Source organism: Mastigoproctus giganteus, chromosome 7, assembly GCF_048544385.1.
Source record: "Mastigoproctus giganteus isolate SK-2022 chromosome 7, ASM4854438v1, whole genome shotgun sequence".
Lineage (NCBI taxonomy): Eukaryota > Metazoa > Arthropoda > Arachnida > Uropygi > Thelyphonidae > Mastigoproctus > Mastigoproctus giganteus.
Window position 1 is genome coordinate 187,974,969 of NC_143581.1, and position 19,599 is coordinate 187,994,567.

The 19,599-nt window shown below is 37.3% G+C and overlaps 1 protein-coding gene across 1 annotated transcript; it reads right to left on the reverse strand.

Moving 5' to 3' along the window:
• Window positions 1–376: 376 nt before the first annotated feature.
• On the reverse strand, window positions 377–16,758 carry LOC150083466 (uncharacterized). The gene is made up of 8 exons (XM_090377309.1): window positions 16,622–16,758; window positions 12,124–12,200; window positions 11,534–11,617; window positions 7,913–8,020; window positions 4,079–4,099; window positions 3,914–3,940; window positions 1,911–1,943; window positions 377–451 (listed from the first exon to the last, which is right to left on the reverse strand). Exons 1-8 carry the CDS (start codon window positions 16,734–16,736, stop codon window positions 395–397), a joined length of 522 nt encoding a protein of 173 aa, XP_090233435.1. The 5' UTR covers window positions 16,737–16,758; the 3' UTR covers window positions 377–394.
• Between the last annotated feature and the right edge of the window lie 2,841 nt (window positions 16,759–19,599).

Consider the following 19,599-nt stretch of genomic DNA (forward strand, 5'->3'; position numbering starts at 1 on the left):
TCACAAGTGATGCAGTTTTTTTTGTCCGCCACTGTATGATTACTTTTGTGTGTGTTGAGTGCAATACCTCTCTTAAAATTCAGTCACTCTCGATTTTCCTGACTCAGTTCCTTTGAATCTCAATTTCCGTGACTTGGGAAAAAGAAATCTGTTTCAGAAGAGCACTCGTCTGTGTAATGTCTGTAATATTCTTACCTCAATTGCAGTAATGATTTCAGAATGCCAGCAGTCATAACTTCGATGTAGCTGCATTAGCTGTTCATTTGTTTTTTTAAAGATTAGAAATGATTTTTTGAGTAGCTTCTTTACAAACTACTGTTTTCGTTACCAAAGAATCAAATATTTTATTAAGGATTCATTGTCCAAAACTAAAATATCAAAAATCTGTTTTTAATTAGGGTCCTTCATTTTCCTCCTTTTTAAGTTTTGACAAAGCTTCCTCCATACATTTCTATAAAAATACAAAAAAAAAAAAAAAAATACATCACAAAATGAACATTTTAATATTGGAAACAATACAGAAAAAATATATGCTGAGGTAATGAAAAGTACACAGTTTTTGAAGTCAAACCAACCACACTTTTGTGGATTCAGTGTACTGTGAATTCAGATTAAGCTTACCATCATCTTGCACAACGTAAAATGATGAAGCTGTTTTGGATACTGGTCATGGTATGAGTTCTGTATTCTTTGCTATTGAAAAATTTGTAGTAGTCGATTCTCTGTTGGTTGATTTGCCGGAATGGGGAAGTTTGGAATTAGTATCGGATACAAGGGATTGAATTTAAGATTCTAGCACATTCGTTCCCTTGATACCGTGAATAGAAGTCTTAATTTGTAGTTTGGCTTTCTGAGGATCTAATTTCAAAGAAGAGCAGTTCTTTGTATGTGGCTCTTGGCCGTATTTCTGCTCCTTAAAGATCAGATGGATGCACAGCTGTATAAAGAACATTGAAATTATGAATATTGTGTTGTTATATATCGCTTTTTGAATGTTATGTGCCACATGTGCACAGTGGCAAGTAAAGGAAGGAACTTTGTCATAGAAATGGTCCTTTATTAAGAACAAATAAGGATACCATTCCTATCGAGGTGGTCAGATAGGTCCCTTACTTGATCACTCGTAGTTTTTTAAAATTTAATTGGTCTTGCAAATGTGAAGTGAATCGCAAAGTACCTGTTCAACTCGTCTCGAGTATTCCAGGTGGTCAACGTCCCAATTACTAATTGGGCTAAACACTACTTAACTTCGGTGATCGCATGAGAACCAGAGCATTTAGGGTACGATAGTTGGATGTTCTGAATGCCTGTAATGCATTAATTATGGCAAAGGTCGCATTTTCGTTGCGCTTTTTTTTTTTTTTCAATCCAAGAACGCAAGTTACTCGCATCTGAAAATTCCCTGGAGCGCGCCTAAAGAAGTTTCACTTCAAACACTCCACTCGATTTTAGAACTACTAAAATTTCTCTACTGCATTATCCACAGTTTTTGAAGAAATATTGGTTACGACTTTCTTTTTCATATTATCAATAATCTATTCTAAAAATTAATTTTAAAACAAGAAGCAATTATCGGACTGAAGTTTTTCATTCAAAGGTATTTTGTTTAAATTGAAATCTACTGTGGGCGATGGTACATTTTGTTTGTTTTAAACTTGTTGACAAAAAGACAATACTTCTTAACAAGTTTATGAATATATTTTTTATGCAGAAAAACTGTATTAGGTTGTATTATGCTTTTATTTAATTCTTCATGTTTACTTTTTAATTTAATTTTTCTAACTGCATAAAGCGAAATCTGAATGATGAATTTCATCTAGATGTTTATAATGAAACACACTTTAATGTTCTTTTAAAATATCTAAGTTAATTAGAAATTAACTAAGAAGAAATTTCATGCTATTTCTTACCTTCATTTTTGTGTAATCTGCCTTTACACTTTCCTGAAATTATATAAAGAAATTGGTCAAACAAAAATTCATCTATCTGGACTATTTCAAGTAAAAGCAAATTGAAAGTCTCTTCTATTCTAGGAGTACAGAATGATCAATGGGTAGAAAATAATTTTCCTTTTCTTAACGAAGAGTGACATACCAAAATATTGTCCATGGCATTAATATTCTAGAACGTATACATATGATAGCATTACACTTAAGAAACACACACAAGGTTTTCTACTGAATTTCCAATACAATCTTTATCTCTCGTGTTACACGCTTTCCACTTCCGGAATATAACGATCCAAATGTCCTTTAAATTCACTAGACTACCAACCTCAACCACTGAGGAAGTCAATTTGTTGAGAGCACGCAAACAAAACAAATTTTCTTAGTTCTAGTCTATTAGTATTTCTTCTGGATATGGATTAAGCAGCAAACTCAAGTAAAGGACATTCTTATCAAAAGTAAAGAACTAAAATGGTCTTGGGCAGGACACATAGCTCGAAGACATGATGACAGATGGACTAAGAAAATAACAGAATGGTACCCAAGAGGAGCTAGAAGAAAACCTGGAAGACAAAGGCGGAGATGGATAGATGAAATTCATGAGTTTTTGGGTAGTAAATGGATGGCCAGTGCTCAAAACAGAAGGAACTGGAAAGTTGCTGGAGAGGCCTTCATCCTGCAGTGGATTGAAAATGGCTGATGATGATGATGATGATGAGTATTTCTTCATTGCTATACAAAACAATGGAGACCGGATTTGAAATACTTCTTCAAGTCTGTAAGTCGCTTCCAGGAAAAGACATTGAGCTTCGTGAGTTGGTCTAAAACCGGAGACTCATCTAGTGAGAATAACATAGGGACATCCGTATAAGAAGATTCCCTGAGCTTGGAAAATGACCATGTCTGGGGAAGAGCGACGATCTCTAACGCACACCTAGATTACAGTCTCTCCCTATATGGATGTCCCTTTGCTATCTTCGCGATATGAGTTTCTCGTTTTTGGACTCACTCACAAAGCTCAATGTCTTTTCCAGAATTGACAGACTTTTGAGACGTATTTCAAATGTGGTTTCACCGCTGATTTGTATAACTATAACTTCCTTTTGCCCAAATGCAAAGATAGGGTAGACCATTCATAAAACTATCTGCCTGGCCATTAACTTACGCTGCATACAAACCCTACTGTCTGATTGCATTTTAACGTCCAAATCTCTCTCCTTATTTACAGCTTTCGGTTCTACCCTACCTAGTGTATAATTTATTCTCGGGTTATTATTTTCCAAATCAAAAACTGTATTTTTGAGACCATTAAAAGAACTGCCATTTTTCAGCCCATCCACGAAGCTAGTCCAAATCAATCTGAAGAAGCTCAGCCTGACTTGCATCATTAACCATCATCCCAATCTTTATATCGTTTGCAAATTTCGACAACGTACGCTTTATTCCATGGTTGATATCTTTAAAAACATTAGACCCAAGGTTGGCTCCAGCGACCAACCTTTAAAAATCATCTACAAGAATATAAATCTGAAATGCAAACACTCTCAAATAAAAAAAGGCTTTTTTCAAATTAAACATTAAATTAAGGAAGACTCTTCTGTACTTCGGGAGTTTTATATATTGGTGTACAGCTAATAATCCATGTTATTAATATTAAGAACCAGACTTTATCCATGGTCTGATTAATTTAAAAGCTAATCTTCAGATTAGATGACTGTATAGAGTGGGAGGCTCGTGCTTTCTCTTTAGTTTCATTATACCTCTAACGATTAATTAATTCAATTTAAGAAACTTAATTAATGTTCTTTATTAGTATTATTTTCCAATCAATGTTTTATTTGTAATAGCTTTGTGAGCATCATATCAATTGTGTGTTGTAAGAGATTTTATGTATATCAATAGGCTTCCTTACTTACAGAATATCACAGCGTTATTTATATGCATTAAAATATCAAATGAAGTCTTACCTCTTCGTTCATCATACACTCTTCAACCTAAATTAAGTCAGAAAATGAAAATTTTCTTTTTCAATTCATGTTTACTCAAATATTCCAATTTTCAACTAAATTTCTTTTTATGGTATTATAAAGAAAAGTCAGCTTATTCTAATTACTTTTAATAAAAAGTCTCACCTGCTGCTTCCCAGATTTCCACTAAAAGAAAAAAAAATGAATGAAAGATTTTAAGAACAATTTTAACGAATGATATTAATGAATAATTTTAATAAACCTTTTTGAAATATATATCAACGTATTGACATACATAAAGGAAACAAATTAAAACAAAATGGACAGTATAAATCGTAGTAAATCCATATGTAGAATTTCAAAGAGATTTAAATATTTTTTGCGAAACAATCTATCACGCATTATCAAAACCATTCTTGAGTATATCTTTGTCCAAGACACTGACCTCGAATTTGGATAAATTTTATATGCATTCGAAATGTTTCAACCAGGAACGTTATTTTGAGCGTTCACTATAATTTGAAGTGCCCTTAGACGTTGTATATTAAATCTTGAACCGGAACTTTACAGTTTTGGCATTGAGGAGGAACTTCACCTCTGAGTAGGTGAAGTTCCTTCTAACAGTGATTCATATGCATATGCCTGATTCGCAATCCAGCAATGGTCACTTCTTCGTGACTGTTGGATCGAAAGCTAGTAGGGCATGGTCGAAGTGTTTGTTTAATTTCTTGCCAGTGTCATTGCTATTGTTTTGTACTGCTTTGCTGGATTGAGGACTTTGTAATCTGTATATGGTATTGAGAGAAAGGCTGAATGTGGTATTGAGCGAAACAAGTCTTTGTTTTTGACCCCTGAGTATATAAGAAAGTGTGATGTGCATATTGGACTGTGTATGCTGCATGTAGCTGCTGGTAGTTTGTTCTCGGTATAGTTGTTTTCCCCCAGGATTGAAAATACAGTGGAAAATACTTTCTGTATCCATCTTACTTCCAAGTAAGATGAATACAGAAAGTCTCTATTTGAATGATCGGAGATAGTTTCTTAGTGAAGTGCGGAAAGCTCCAAGTGTAATATGGAGCCCACCGTGGTGTACAGAGTCTAACCATCTCAGTGCACTTAGTTTCGAGGAGTCGTAAAAATGGGCCCCATAATCTAGTTGGAACGTACTATTGCTCAATAAAGTTTAAGAATTGTATATCGATCTGCTCCCCAAATTGTTGCAGAAAGAACTTTGAGTATGTTTAATTTCTTGAGGCATGAATATCTGAATTGTTTAATATGTTCAATGAATGTTAGTTTCATATCCAAGAGAAGCCCTAAGAATCTTATGTTCGGTACTACTGGAATTATATGTCCGTCCAGTTTAAGTTCAGGATCAAGGTGTTGGTTTTTTTTTTACAGAAGTGTATGCATGCAAGTTTTGTGTGGAAATCCGGAGGCCATTTGTTTATGCATTTGCTTATTTTGTTTATTCTTCCTTGTAGCTGCCCTTCTATGTTTCATTTATTCTGAGAGTGATAGGAAGTACTGAAATTGTCAACATATAAAGTGGCATCAACGGGTTTTGGTATATTTTTAGTTATGGAGTTTATTTTGATAGAAAAACGTGTGGTGATATGCACGGGCCCTTGAGGCACGGTTTTCTAGGGTGAAAACTTTTGAAAGAGCATTCTGAAACCCAACTTGAAATGTCCTGTGTGGTAAGAAATTTTGGATATACAGTATTTAGGGAAATGTCCACATAATCCGAAGTGACATAGGACTTGAAGAATTCCTTAAAGCCATGTTGTAACCGAAGCTTTTTTATGTCGAAAAGATCATTACGTGCATTGTTTTATAATTTGAATTTTTTTCTGAAACCATGCTGTCCTAGGTCGAGAAGATTATTACTCTTTAAAAACTGTTGGCCTATCGTAGATAACTTTTTTTCATAGCTTTTCCTATAGGCAATAACTTTTTTAGAGCTATTGGAAAGTAGCTGCTTGGGTCAGAGAGATCTTATCCTGGTTTTGGGAAAACTGGAATTATTGCATGATGCCAACTGTCTGGAAATTTGTTTTCTAGGAAGATTCTGTTATTGAATTCTAGTAATGCCATTTGGGATTAGTCATCGAGTTGCTTTAATATCATACAGTGAATTTGGTCTGTCCTGCAAGGCTTTGCTTTCTCTGTGATAGAGTACGTTTTAATTTATGAAATGTTAAAGGACAGTTGTACTGTTCGCCATTTGTTTTGGACAAATTCAATTTGTATTTTTCTATCCTTGTCTTGTTTATTCGAAAACGGGGGGGTATATGAGGTGGTCGTTGATGTTTTGACAAAGGTTTTGCCCAGTATATGGGCTATTTTTGACAGCTTTGCAGTGACTTGTGCGTTACAATTTAGTTGAATTAATGACCAAGCGGAAATAGATAAATAGTTAGTAGGGTTAATATATAAATAAAAGTGAAGTGTCTTTTCTTTGTTAGGAACTTTTGTGCTGATACTTTTTAGGCCCTATATGTATAAATACAGTAGAGAATTTGCTTAAAACTCTAGAAATATACACTGTGCTGCCACTTTATTAGGTACACCTACCTAGTAGGGTGTTGAGCCTTCTTTAGTCTTCAAAACAGCCTGAATAGGCATGGATTGAACAAGATCTGAAAACATTGTGCAGGAATTGAGTACTATGAAGACATGAGTGTGTCACGCAGTTCCTTGAGATTCGACAGAGGTGTAGGCCTGCAGCCAACAGCCCTTTCCAGCTCATTCCAAAGATGTGCAATAGGATTGAGGTCCGCTGAGTGAGCGGGCCACCGCAGCAAAGAAAAGTCATTGTCATGTTCCTGCAACCATTCCATAGTGATTCGGGCTTTGTGCATGGGCGCATTACCTTGCTGGAAGTAACCATCTGATTGAGGATAACCTGTCAGCATGAACGGATGCACTTGGTCAGCAACGATGTTTAGGTACGATGTGGCATTAAGACGTGAATTTATGGGTATCAATGGACTCAATGTGTGCCAAGAAAACATTCCCCACACCTATAACACTGCCCCACCACATTGCACAGTTGTCGTCAGACGTGACGGGTCCATGGATTCATGTTGTTTTCGCCAAATTCTTAGCCTTCCATCAACATGATGCACCAGGAACTTCGACTCATCAGACCAAGCAACTGTTTTCCAATCCTCGATAGTCCAGTGCTGGTGTTGCTGTGCCCACAGGAGGCGTGCTCTCTTGTTCTTCATTGATAACAAAGATACGCGATGTGGCCGTCGGCTGTTGTAGCCCATTCGCGACAAAGTGCGACTAGTGGTCCATTGCGATATTTTGTTCTGCGCACCAAGGTTGTATTCTGACGGGATGGCATTATAGCCTTTTGCTAATGCGCCAATAAAATCCAAATCTGACGTGATGTGTAACATTGTGGCACGTCTGTTTTCTTGCACAGTTCTAACCATCCTCCTCTGACCTCTCTCATCAACAAGCGATTTTCTTCCACAGGAGTGCCATTGAGAGGATGTTTTCTATTCATTGCACCATTCTCGATACACCCTTGAAACTGTGGTGCGTGTAAAGTTCAGGAAAACTGCCGTTTCAGAGAATGCTTTGTCCAGCACGTCTTGCACCTACTACCATGCCACGTTTGAAGTGCGCTAGATCACTCCTTTTCCCCATTCTTACTACGATTTGTACGCTTAACTGATACTATAAAGGTTGTTGTACTGTATTTATATCCACAACTGTGGTCATGTGACGCAACGTTGTGGGCCAAACCATTCGTGTGCACAGCAAGGGTGAACCTAATAAAGTGGCAGCACAGTGTACAACACTCTATCACTATAGAACTCGCCCGATCAGTGGAAATTTTTAAATCTTATTTCAATGGATAACTGAAAATATTTTGCTAAGGAACTATTTGAAATTAACACTGTCTATGATTTCATTTCTTATATGAAAGACTTCAAACTATTGGTGTTATATAAAGAGATTTAATTTTAGTTAGACATTTACCATTTCTTTCAGTTTTTCCTTTGTGCAGTTCTGTGATTTCAATGCTTCTTCTGTAGCAGCAAAATATTTAGGGCAGTCCTTTTCCGTTTCAATAGTTATGTTCGAAACCTAAATTTATATAAAGAAAGAATATGAATAATGAATATTCAGGTATATAATGGATAAGGAATAATAATTACTAAAGTGTGTATATATAAATTTTAGTTTAAAAATTATTATATCTATCTAGTTGCTATGACTCTCTTAGGCTTTAATGACCCTATTAAGAGTGTTCCTCTACCGTCATCTAAGCACCTCTCTATGGTGTCCCCGTACCCATGGTCTCCGGCCACCACTCACTTGAGAAGAGCGACTTACTCCAAATTAGGAGTTAATTGCCATCTGTCTTAAATGGGTTGCCGAGCAACATGTGCAATATGTTGACGACACAGCAAACACATTCGGACCGTCCTTTGTCCACTGCTATTCCATTCAACTGAAATTTCGGAGTCTACAACTCGCACTACGACAAAACCATATTCATCAGAATTCTGGCTGCTCACATTGGGTACGTACAAGAACACACTTCCTCCTCAGTGCAGAACAACAGCAATGGCTCAAATCCTGCAGATGCAAAGGCTACCAATGCCTAGCAACATGCTCAAATCATCGCTAGAGTTAAGATACTTATCATCCAAAATTTTCCACAGTCCTCCTGGAAACTCGAGATTTTCGTCCAGTTCACAGGGACCTTTCCCGTGAACTGGACGAAAAGATGATTATGACAGCATTTTCAAAGATGCTCTCATAATCATGGGTTTACTTACCTCCTTCTCTGCCTACTTTAATATAATTGGATAGATCCAATCCAACCCTGGTGCTGTTTTTAGGTTTAACAGCGACACTTTCTCTTCTACTTTCCTCTCAATTATCACAAAATAATTTAGCGCCCTGTTGGAGTTTGATAAACTTCTGGCATCACCCTCCCCAAACAAATCTTCATGTGTCAATGCAGGTACAAAGGTCTGCTCAGCAGCCTGAGCAGACTCATCAGCAGTTGCACCATTGACCGGTGAACCAATGTGATTCAACCCCCTTCCTTCTAAGTTAATATAAGTAAAAAAAAATGTCTTTTCTGCTTTTCTTTGCATCCTTTGCCAGAGACTTCTCACAATCTGCATTAGCTTGTCTAACCTCATTTGCGACTTGACTACAGACTAATTTATATCTACCATATAATTCTGTATCACCTGATAATTTATATGCACCCCATTCATTTTTCTTCTCTGCCACGAATCCCATTTGTTCATCTGCTATATATTTAGGTCTTAACCTTGAGCAATATTTCTTAGTTGGTCCCACAGTATACAGTTTTTAAACTGTATACCTGTAACACACCACACTCCTCCTCCAATTTTGATTTTCACAGTGCTTATGTCGCAACACATATACTCAACATTGCCTTGACCTCCCAAGTCTACTGGGTGCCTTCGATTTAATATGCTTCTTAAGTAAAAACATAACCCCTTCTTCTCTTGTCATGTCTGTCCTTTCTTTTTCCTCTCCCCATGTTCAAACTATGCATCCCTTATATCTGAGTGGAACTGTATCCTCGATATACCTACAATGATTTAATGATTTGATCAATTCTTCAAATGTATTTAGAATGCTCCTAGCATTAGTATAGATGCAAGTATAGAGGCACATGTTTTAGCTCTTAGTTACTCTAACACAGGCCATGTATTTACTTGATCCATAATGACCCACAGCACAGCCAGAAATCCCTGACACTGCTTTCCAAGCTGCTGCTCATGTTCCAACAGTACAATACAAAATCACTTTCATCTGCCTGCGTCTCTATTTAATCTATTATTCTGTGTATCTTCCCCCAAACTAGTAGTTTCCCGACCCACCTCACACTGCCTACAGCGTCAGAAAATCTCCTTGCTTCTCCTCTATTTGAGTGTATTACATCCCTGTATAAACAGTCCCTCCTGTGAAAAAGAACAGACCACACTGCGAAAAATTCTACACAATTAGCCTTACAAAGTCTCAAGGTTTGAAATGATTGACAAGACTCTTAATATGTACTCCTCTTGTTGTGCCTGCTTTTTTCCCAACATTCGTGCACTAGTTAAGTGAGTCCCTAGATTTCCTATTCTTAATATCATTTGTGTCAACGTGTACAAAGATATCGCTTTTTGTGCCCTTAAAAGATGACATCTGCTCTACAACGTCATCCCTCTTTCCCGTGGAAAACTTACCGTGGTCCTATTCAACCTAGCCCTCATTGGTAGCACAGTTGAGAGAATCGCCGTCCTCCCCAAAACAGGCTTCAGTTCAAATGCCGTCAATGACGGGAGGACTTCTATGAGTCTTTTTCATAACGTGACTGGGTTAGTCGGTCTCAGGCGAGGTAGCATGCTTTTTATTTGTGCTGGAAACACAGGGTTTTTTTGTGCAGCACACAGAAAATTCACAACAGAACACACGCAATTTACAGACAGTACATACGGAGAAATATGACCTTAGTTGTTGATGCTTCTAAAATCCAACAACAATAACTAATAATCAATAACTTGTTCAACCTATCTGTTTTGCACAATGTATTTCTCGTTTCTCTGACAATGCAGAAACTGCCTCCTGTTCGACATGGGGGATTGGCACTGTTGCCTGATGCACAAGAGTAAGCTCTGGCGCTGTGTTGAGCACCTGAGAGCTTGATTTTCTCCATTTGAACTCCATTTTAATGGATTCTATTTTATTCCTTCCAGGACATCCACCTTATTCTTTAAGACACACAAACACACATCATAACGCTGAGTTCGAACCTAATTTTCTCATATTCTCTGCCTTGGTTGTATCATGTCCCTTCCAGATTGATCCGCAAACATCGCACAAGTGGCACTTTTCTTATGGTATTCGTAGGAAAACCGCATTCTTTACTTTAGCCCAAGCCACACACTTTCGATACTTTGAGCCCGTTTCTTTGCTGTTCTGATCTGAGGTATAAATTCTGTTCAAGTTAAATTTTGAGAATACTACAGCAAACTAACAAATACCTAAATGCAGTCATACGTATTACGCTTTCAACTTTAAGTTTTGTGTATTAAGCTATACCATTACTTACGTAGAGTTTAATTATTTCCTTCTGGAAATTCTATTTCCAGTAAGGAAATAAAGATAAGATATTCGCGTCAAATTTCATAACATATTTCTTGTGAAATAATTCTCTTGCTGTCGAAGAAAATGATGAATTTCTTTTTGTCTCTGAAAGCATTATGATCGCCATTCGATCATAATGCTTTCCTTTATGCACTTCCTTTACTAATTCGCATGATTAAATCACAATGTCCAACACTATGAAAAAAAATTGCCATTTGTTAGAATCACTTAACACAATGTTAACCCCTTAACACGATATAGTATTCAACATAATGACTACTGACTCTTAACCTAACTGTGTGCGAACGACTTACGATACGCATTTAACCTTCTACGGGAGAGTAACCGCATACATCAGTCTGCTATGGGCAACTGAATCATGGCAATACGTCCTTCGAAAGGATTAAAATGAATTGTTTTAGAAACATAATGTAAAGCTTTGTATATTTTTAAAAGTAAGAAATTTTCAATCCTTACCTTTTTCCTCACATTGATCATTATCTGCCTAATACTCTTGAAAATTTCGCTATCGCTGTAACATTTTATCTGAGCAGTTTTATACTGAAAGGAGAACGAAATCATTAGCTAAACAATCATATTTTGCACATTTAAGCAATTTAATTGGCATTTATGTTTGTATGACTACAGAAAATGTGGTGAAATATCGTATCAAAAAGAATCTTTGTCTTTTAATAAAAGCTGTTTTAAAATTGAACAGAATAGATGTAGGATTATTTGCTGAGTTTTAGGCTGCAGCCGAAGATAAGAAAATAAAAGTTCCTATAAAGTTAGGTATCAAAACTTTTATATTTCCAAGATATTAACACATTAATGACCAAAAGTTTTATTCACAAAAATTTAATTTGATTTTAAACTTAATTTGATTTTAAACAAGTCATAAATTCAATGTATAATTTAGAAATGATCGCCCAGTGGATTGGACATAAGGAAAGAAGTGTGTTGATGGGCAGTAGATTAATATAATTCGGTCGAATAAAACCATTCAATTAATAAAATGAACTTGATCTACAATAAACGAGTGTTCTAAGTAATGTTTATAAACTTACCTTATCGGTAACATTGCTCAAGCATTTCGCAGCAGCCATGTAGACTTTAGAAAACCTACTGGTAATATTTCGATTCACTGAAATTTTAAAAAAAGAGGAGATGCGTATGGAACAGATATTACGCATTAAACCCACAGTCATATTCAAAATTTTAAATATTAAATATAAAAATATTAACGCATACAAAAGCGATCGATAATTCTATTCTTTTTAATATTTATGACCTTTAGCCTTCCTAAATTGAACTTTCAAAGAAAAACAAATAAATGAAATATCTATATACACCGATGAGCCAAAACATTATGACCACCTACTTAATATGATGTTGGTCCTCTACGTGCAGCCAAAATAGCTCGTATCCGGTGAGGCATGGACTCAATAAGATTTCTAAATGGGTTTTGTGGTATCTGGTACCAACACGTAACCAGCAGATCCTTTAACTCCTGTAAGTTCCGTGGTTGAGACGCCACAGATCGCACTTGCTGTTCCAACAAAAACCACCGATGCTCGATGGGATTGATGTCTGCGGAATTTGGAGGCCAAGGCAATACCTGGAAGTCTTCCTCATGTTCCACGAACCAGTCTTGAACAATCCGGGCGGTGTTCCCTGGAGCATTATCCTACTGAAAGACGGCTCCGCCAGAGGGGAAGACCGTTGCCATGAAAGGGTATACCTGGTCAGCAATGATGCTTAGAAAGGTGGTAGATGTCAGAGTACTTGGCACATGGATGACCGGACCCAGGGTAACCCAGCAGAACATCGCCCAAAGCATGACACCGCAGCCACCGTCTTGTTTTCGTCCCACGGTGCATCCAGGCGACATCACTTCCCCAGGTAAACGACGCACACGTACCCGGACGGCCACATGATGCAACAGGAAACGTGATTCATCGGACCAGACGACCTTCTTCCAATCACTCAAGGTCCAGTTTCGATGCTCGCGTGCCCATTGTAGGCGCTGTCGCCGGTGAACCGTGGTTAGCATGGGCACTCGGAGCGGCTTGCGACTACGCAGCCCCATTTTCATTCCAATTACCTCCAAGTTGCGCCACAATCGCCCTTCTGTTGCCACATGTTTTGAGCATCCCACAAGCCGTGCCGTTTCGGATAGGCTCTGACCCAGTGGTCTGTCCATTACAATTTCGAACTCTTCAAACGTTGTCAAACTCGTTTAAGTCCGCTGCCTTTCCCATCTGAAGAACAAGAGTAACGTTGGTTAACGGAGCTCAGTATCAGGTGATTTTTATACCGTGTCCCAACCCGCGCACTCGCTGTAGTTCACCTGCAGTTGCTTCGATTTGCATAACAACTCGCTGGTCATAATGTTTTGGCTCATCGATGTATATAAAACGCTTAGATATGCTGCCCAAATTTTCCAACTGTTAATTGCTGCCAGTCCTCGTTCGCGCAGTTCACCTCGCATGACCACCGTACACGACATTCTTTATTAATTTTTGAACTAACGTTTTTCGACTGAAGGAAGGCCACCTATGCCTGAAAGCTATCGATGTATGTTTATATTTTCTGTCTTCAATTTTAATAAATCTTTCTAAGTTTTAAGAAGTGTAAAAATGGCTGAACAATGTGTAAGAACTTTTATAAAATGTAGAAGAAATGCTAATGAAACATTAGAGGAGAGATCTAATAGACTAAGAGAAACTCTACGACTACGAAGACGGACAGAAAACATTGAAGAAAGAGAAGCAAGATTGGAAATGAGAAGATGCCTTAGGACTAATCAAATAGAAGTACCGGATGCGAATAATCAACAAGCTGTAATTAATGTGGAAGAGTATGACATAGGAAATATGTGTTAAAACTGTGAGTATTGCAATGCAAGATATTGGGGACATGAGTTAAACACACTAAATGCTGTCATGATGGAAACGTTTCACTTGACCCACTGTCTCAGACACTGTCTGAGCTGCTTTCAGGCGATACACGTGAAGCAAATAACTACAGAGAACATATAGGCGAGTACAACTCAGCAATGGCGGTCGCATCAATGGGCGCAGAGATTAAATCGCCACCTGAAATGGTCCATACTGTTTTAGAATACGCAGCCAGACTTACCATTTGGTCTCACCGCAACGGCTTGAAAAACAATCGAACCAAGGGTGTATGGCCGAAGTAATGCAACAACTGGACGAGATGATTAAGAGTCGATATAATGCATATACATCCAAAACGGACGTTGCTGCAATATTTGTTGGAGAAGACGGGGAACCAACTGCAAATAGAGACATATGCATATATCCCACAGATGGCTGCTGTAGAATTATATCACCGCTAAACAAGAATGGTGAAGACCGAAGGATTTAGATTAAATTATTTACGCCATAATCAGAAAGATGGCGTACGTTACGCCCAGTACAACTAGTTGTAAATGTAATATTTAGAGAAGGATGTATTTGAAATGATATAGTGGGAAAAATTGTAAGATTAAGGTTAAGTACCAAAACAATCTATGACTATCAGTCGTCACTGTAGTGCATCTTTAATTTTGAGCGTTCTTCAGTCAGTTTACTGTCTTCTGGACGAAACTCCTGAGTCTCCGGTAATAAGAACCATGCAATCCCCCCTCAGCTATGTTGTGAAAACAGCCCATAAAATTCCTTGCGTCATTGCCAAAATTCAAACTTACTCATGCCTATTATACCTGGTATGGGAGGAGATAAATTAATACCATTTCCTTGTCACCCACAAGGAAATTATTTACAACAAAAAGCTTTCATTTTTGGACAAAACATGTATTATGTACATACTGTTTATGAAAGTAACTCATCAAAGCAACAACCTATTTGGCACTTTGTCCTCAGGTTTTGAAATTTTAGCCTCTAAAATACCATAGTGTTTCTATTATTCTGGTATCTGCAATAAAGGAGGTGGCAGGTTTTAAGTAATTGCAAATAAAGGATTATTTTCAAAGCTGCAAAATTTTTGCAAGGCAAGATGAACGCTGGATTTAATTCTACCGAAATGAAAACAAACAATCGACTTGTAAACATGTGGAGCCCGTGTGGAACCGTTGACCTCGTGTTCGATTCACCCAAGGTGTATTTAGGGAAGAATGCCTTTTAATGAGCAGCAAATTCATCACATGCTGAGAGCATTCCCCTAGTGAATATGTGGGACACACACTACGACAACGCCTTAAATTATATGTAATTATCTCACTCTTCGAGACGTCATTCAGCATTCTTTGTACTATCATCCCAATAGATATATAGGGATGCATATACATTCTACAGCAGGAGTTAACAAGAAACAGCACAGTGAGTAATTTGCATCTGTAAACATGACTTCTATTCCAGGGAAAATAATGGTGTAATTGGTTAAAGAAGTAACGGAGAACAATCTGGACAGTCCAGCCATCCAGTTATACAGGAATCACAGTATGGATTGGTTAAAGGCTGATCTTGTCTGACCATCCTGATTAACTACTATGATGTGGTCACAAAAGAACCGGATGCAAAAAATAATAATTCATCGTGTACTTAGATTTCATTAAAACTTTTGATACTTTTGATCCACGCGAAAAAATACTGTACAAATTGGAACGAAGTGATGGGCATCTTATTGTTTTCAGTATTTAATAATGTCGAACTCTGACATGATACAAATGTTGGCAAGATGGTTAATGAGAGGAATCAAGGCATACTACTGCAAGATCACTTAGTGAAATACACCGATGGGAAAGGTAGCACTTGAGGTTTAATGTTGGTTGATAAATGAAAGATATTGCTTCTCAGTTATTCTGCGATTACTCAGAACAAACAATTGAATTGAGAGTGAAATTACAGTCCAATCGCAAGTTCTCTATGTACTACAGACTGGCTGCAAGGACAGCTCAAGGGATCTATCAGTATTGTGTAGGAAGTATGCCAGCAGGGACACGACGGTGATCATGACACTTTATAGGACAATGCTGATACCACTGTTGTTGTACGGTTTAAAGGGACTCAGACCATTTTGTAACGTACATATTATGTTTGCGAATTGCGTGTGTTCTGTGGTCAATTTTCCATTTTGCTGACAAAAAAATCCGATATTCCGGAAGAAAACCATGCAACTATTGCCTGACACCGAATAAATCAGCCACATTGTAAAAAGGGTCCATAAAAATTCCTCTCGTCAATGACGGGATTCGAACTCAAGTCTTTTCCACCCGGTGTGGGGAGGACAGTGATTATAACCACTGTCTTTTCAAATCGGCTTGTAAATGTACAGATCATACTAAAATCGATACTGATTTAAACAAGTGTTTGAAATTTCTAAAATTTCTCTGTTGTAAAATTTCAATGTATGAAGTGTAAGCGATAAAAGCAAGCGCTTCCTAGAACCATTATAAGTCCGTTCTATCTTATTAACTGTGATCTTAAGAAAGATTCTCCAGTTTTGAATTGATGCTTCAAATAACATAAACTTTCAAAAAGAAAGAAGCAAAAAGATATTCTTGAGTGCAATCACTGCATGAGTATTGGAAATTTCACTTACCACAAAACTTTGCTATATTCCTCCACTGTTTTTGGTTTTTTCTACCCCCTTTTGTTGGCATTACGAAAAGAAGGAAAGTAGACATCAGAAGAAGAGTAACTACGAAGTTCTTCATTTTTCGAACGCTTTCTGGATACTTTTCCGTGAATCAGAGAGAGGAAGGAAATCGCCAGCATTTATATCCGAGAAGAAATTTTCAGTATTGCCGATAAAACACATCGCACGCGAACTTTTGTGTCCACAGAAACCTTCAGTTGCCTTTGTTCGTTCTTTAGTTACTCCGTAAATATTTGCCTAGAATGACGGTGTATGGCTTTTCAGAAGTAGCAGGATATCAAGGAGAGAAATATAGTTAGGTACGCAATACATTTTTCCAGCACGCTTGCGAAATATGGTAATACAGTAATAGTTTTGAAATATGGTAATGTCATTGGTTTTGTAGGGTTCTGGCTCATCAGCATCATAGGCCACATTGCCCCGTATACAGACATGGCATAATACGTTTGTATGGGCGCACCCCCACTCCACCACTCAAACAATTAGAATTTTCATCCAGGAAATATGAAAAGCGAGTAGAGCATCAATGCAACTACAAACGCAATACACTAACGCCTTATGGTAATTTCTTCGGTGCAAATCCAAAATAATAATAACAAGGCGTATAGAATAATATGCCCTGATGTCCAGTATATATCGCCCACTCATCATATTCGTCTATAAATTCGCGGTTTTTTATGTTAAATAGGAGGTACATGTTGGTTATTCGATCAGTTAGGCTATCGATCAATATTAGTGCTAAAATTGGTGCCTCCATGTGTGGGGAGTTTGCTGCACCTTCTTGAACAGAGTTAATGTCATTAGCCCACTAACGAACAGTTTGATACGACGGGACATGGGGTCCACAAGGTTTCTTCCATCTGGTCATGACACTGAAATGATATTTCCCTTATAAAGCATAAAACTTGTTTGTGCGCTATAACGATTATTAACTCAGAAGACTGCAGCAACACATACTTTTCCTATGTTGTTTCATTTACTGTGGGCAGTCAATACCAGCAGCGCCACATCGTCTTCAATATAGAGTGGAAGAGGTCTTAATTCGAATTCCGTAAATATTGAGAGCAATTTTATGATCTCTTTCACAACTTGGCCGAATTAGTCGCTCTCAGTGTGCATGGATTTTCTTTGGAGAACCAGGAGTTTTCTTCCAGCGAACAGACAAATCGACTACTGAACAGGTAACTTACAACCATATATTCAAAGTTGCTGATACTCTTGAAATCCCACAACATAACACAAAATAGCATAAAACTGCTTAAACACAAATTTCAAATCACAGTTGATAAACGACTAGCAATTAACATTCCTGATTTGCGTCAACACAAACTACAAATTAAAAATGCCTAAGAAACTAACTAATGAACACAGTAAGACCTCCAATACGTTGTTGATCTGATAGATATGTTATATTGTGCATCATCTGCCACTTCCTGAATCACATGAATATTAGAACAGCATCAGGAGCAAGGCTTGTCACAGCAAAGACGTTAAGCGATTCAGAGGTTATTGAGCAGATGTAAATGGAAGGGTGGCTAAAACGGTTCATATACATATCCAAAAACATGCTCTGCTAACGACTGATTTTAAAAATTTGGCAACACTCTTTTTTGTAACATATCTTCCAAGAAACAATAAACAATAAATGATCAAAAATAGTGCTGATGTCATATATTGGATATAGCCAACATGAACCGACTCAAATATTACCAGTTCAATTCCAAAACACATCAACCACCACCCTGCAGTTTTGTCACCTGTTTTATGCGGTTTTAACCACATCTTGGTCCTGTCATCAGCACTGAACAATTGGAATCAGGGTTGATTAGACCACGGGATCTTTTTCTTCTTCTGTAAAGTCCACTGTCATCTGACCGATTTCACCTCGTCTCATCAAAAAGCTGTAGTTGTCCTCAGACTGTCAATGATTGGAGTTTTTCTGGTTGTCTAGAACGTTACCATGTACAGTCTAGAGTCAACAATGTCTTGAGTGTAGAGTCTAATGTCAGAAGTGTCTATAGTGTACATTATAATGTCAGATGTATGGATGTATAGATCTCTTTTGGAACGTTTTGTGCACTCTGAATTAGTCAGCCTTTCTTGGAAATGGATGACATGATTTTTGCTCCATGAAAATGGAGTTTTTCATTGAGAAAACTTCCAAACCGACCATAGGATATTATCGATGCCTTATGCATTTTGGTACTTCAGCACATATTCAAAACAAATGTTGAAAGAATTTTGTGATATTGTGAGCGTGTGAGCTGAGTCTATTAAATGTATATTTTATTTGCTCACTTTGCCTTTGTCCCGCTTTATCGGTAACTAAATTTTGAAAGTTTCAAATACGTACTTGAAGATTAACGTTCCATTGCCAAATTTTTCCATTCGATTTTAGCACATTTATGCAGTACGTCCAAACCTGCATTTGATAATTCTTTAATGTAAGTCTTATAGGTTTATCTGAAAGTTACTTTCTATTATTGCTAATCTACAATAAGGTCGGTTGTGAAATCCATATCACGGAAGGTTCAGTGAAATGAAAGTTGTTTTGTTTCCCATATGCTGCCAATCCGTATCAAACAGCCACTGAATACACAAAAAACACCACACGCAGTGGAATTCAGGTAACGGTTTCAAAGCTAACATGTACCTGTGCAATTCAATATATTACCTTGCAATATATTATATATTCTTTATTATTAAAACCGTGCTTCTATTATGCTTTTTTCACAAACTTTCTAAGAAACTTTCCCTGCCAAGTGTAGACTAGACACACGAGGATTAATGACTGTTTAACCTGTGGAAGCCACAATGGTATCTTTCTAATTTAAATTTATATCTGTTGTAAGTAAAATATTTAATATTTTAAAAACGTTTTAACCGTAGTTAAAACTTGTTTAAATCTTCAGAGAAACCAA

Coding starts and splice junctions, on each gene's coding strand:
- LOC150083466 (XM_090377309.1), bottom strand. CDS start 16,736: ATGAAGAACTTCGTAGTTACTCTTCTTCTGATGTCTACTTTCCTTCTT. Junction 12,201..16,621: donor GAATATAGCAAAGTTTTGTG/GTAAGTGAAATT, acceptor TTAAAATTTCAG/TGAATCGAAATATTACCAGT. Junction 11,618..12,123: donor TGAGCAATGTTACCGATAAG/GTAAGTTTATAA, acceptor TTCTCCTTTCAG/TATAAAACTGCTCAGATAAA.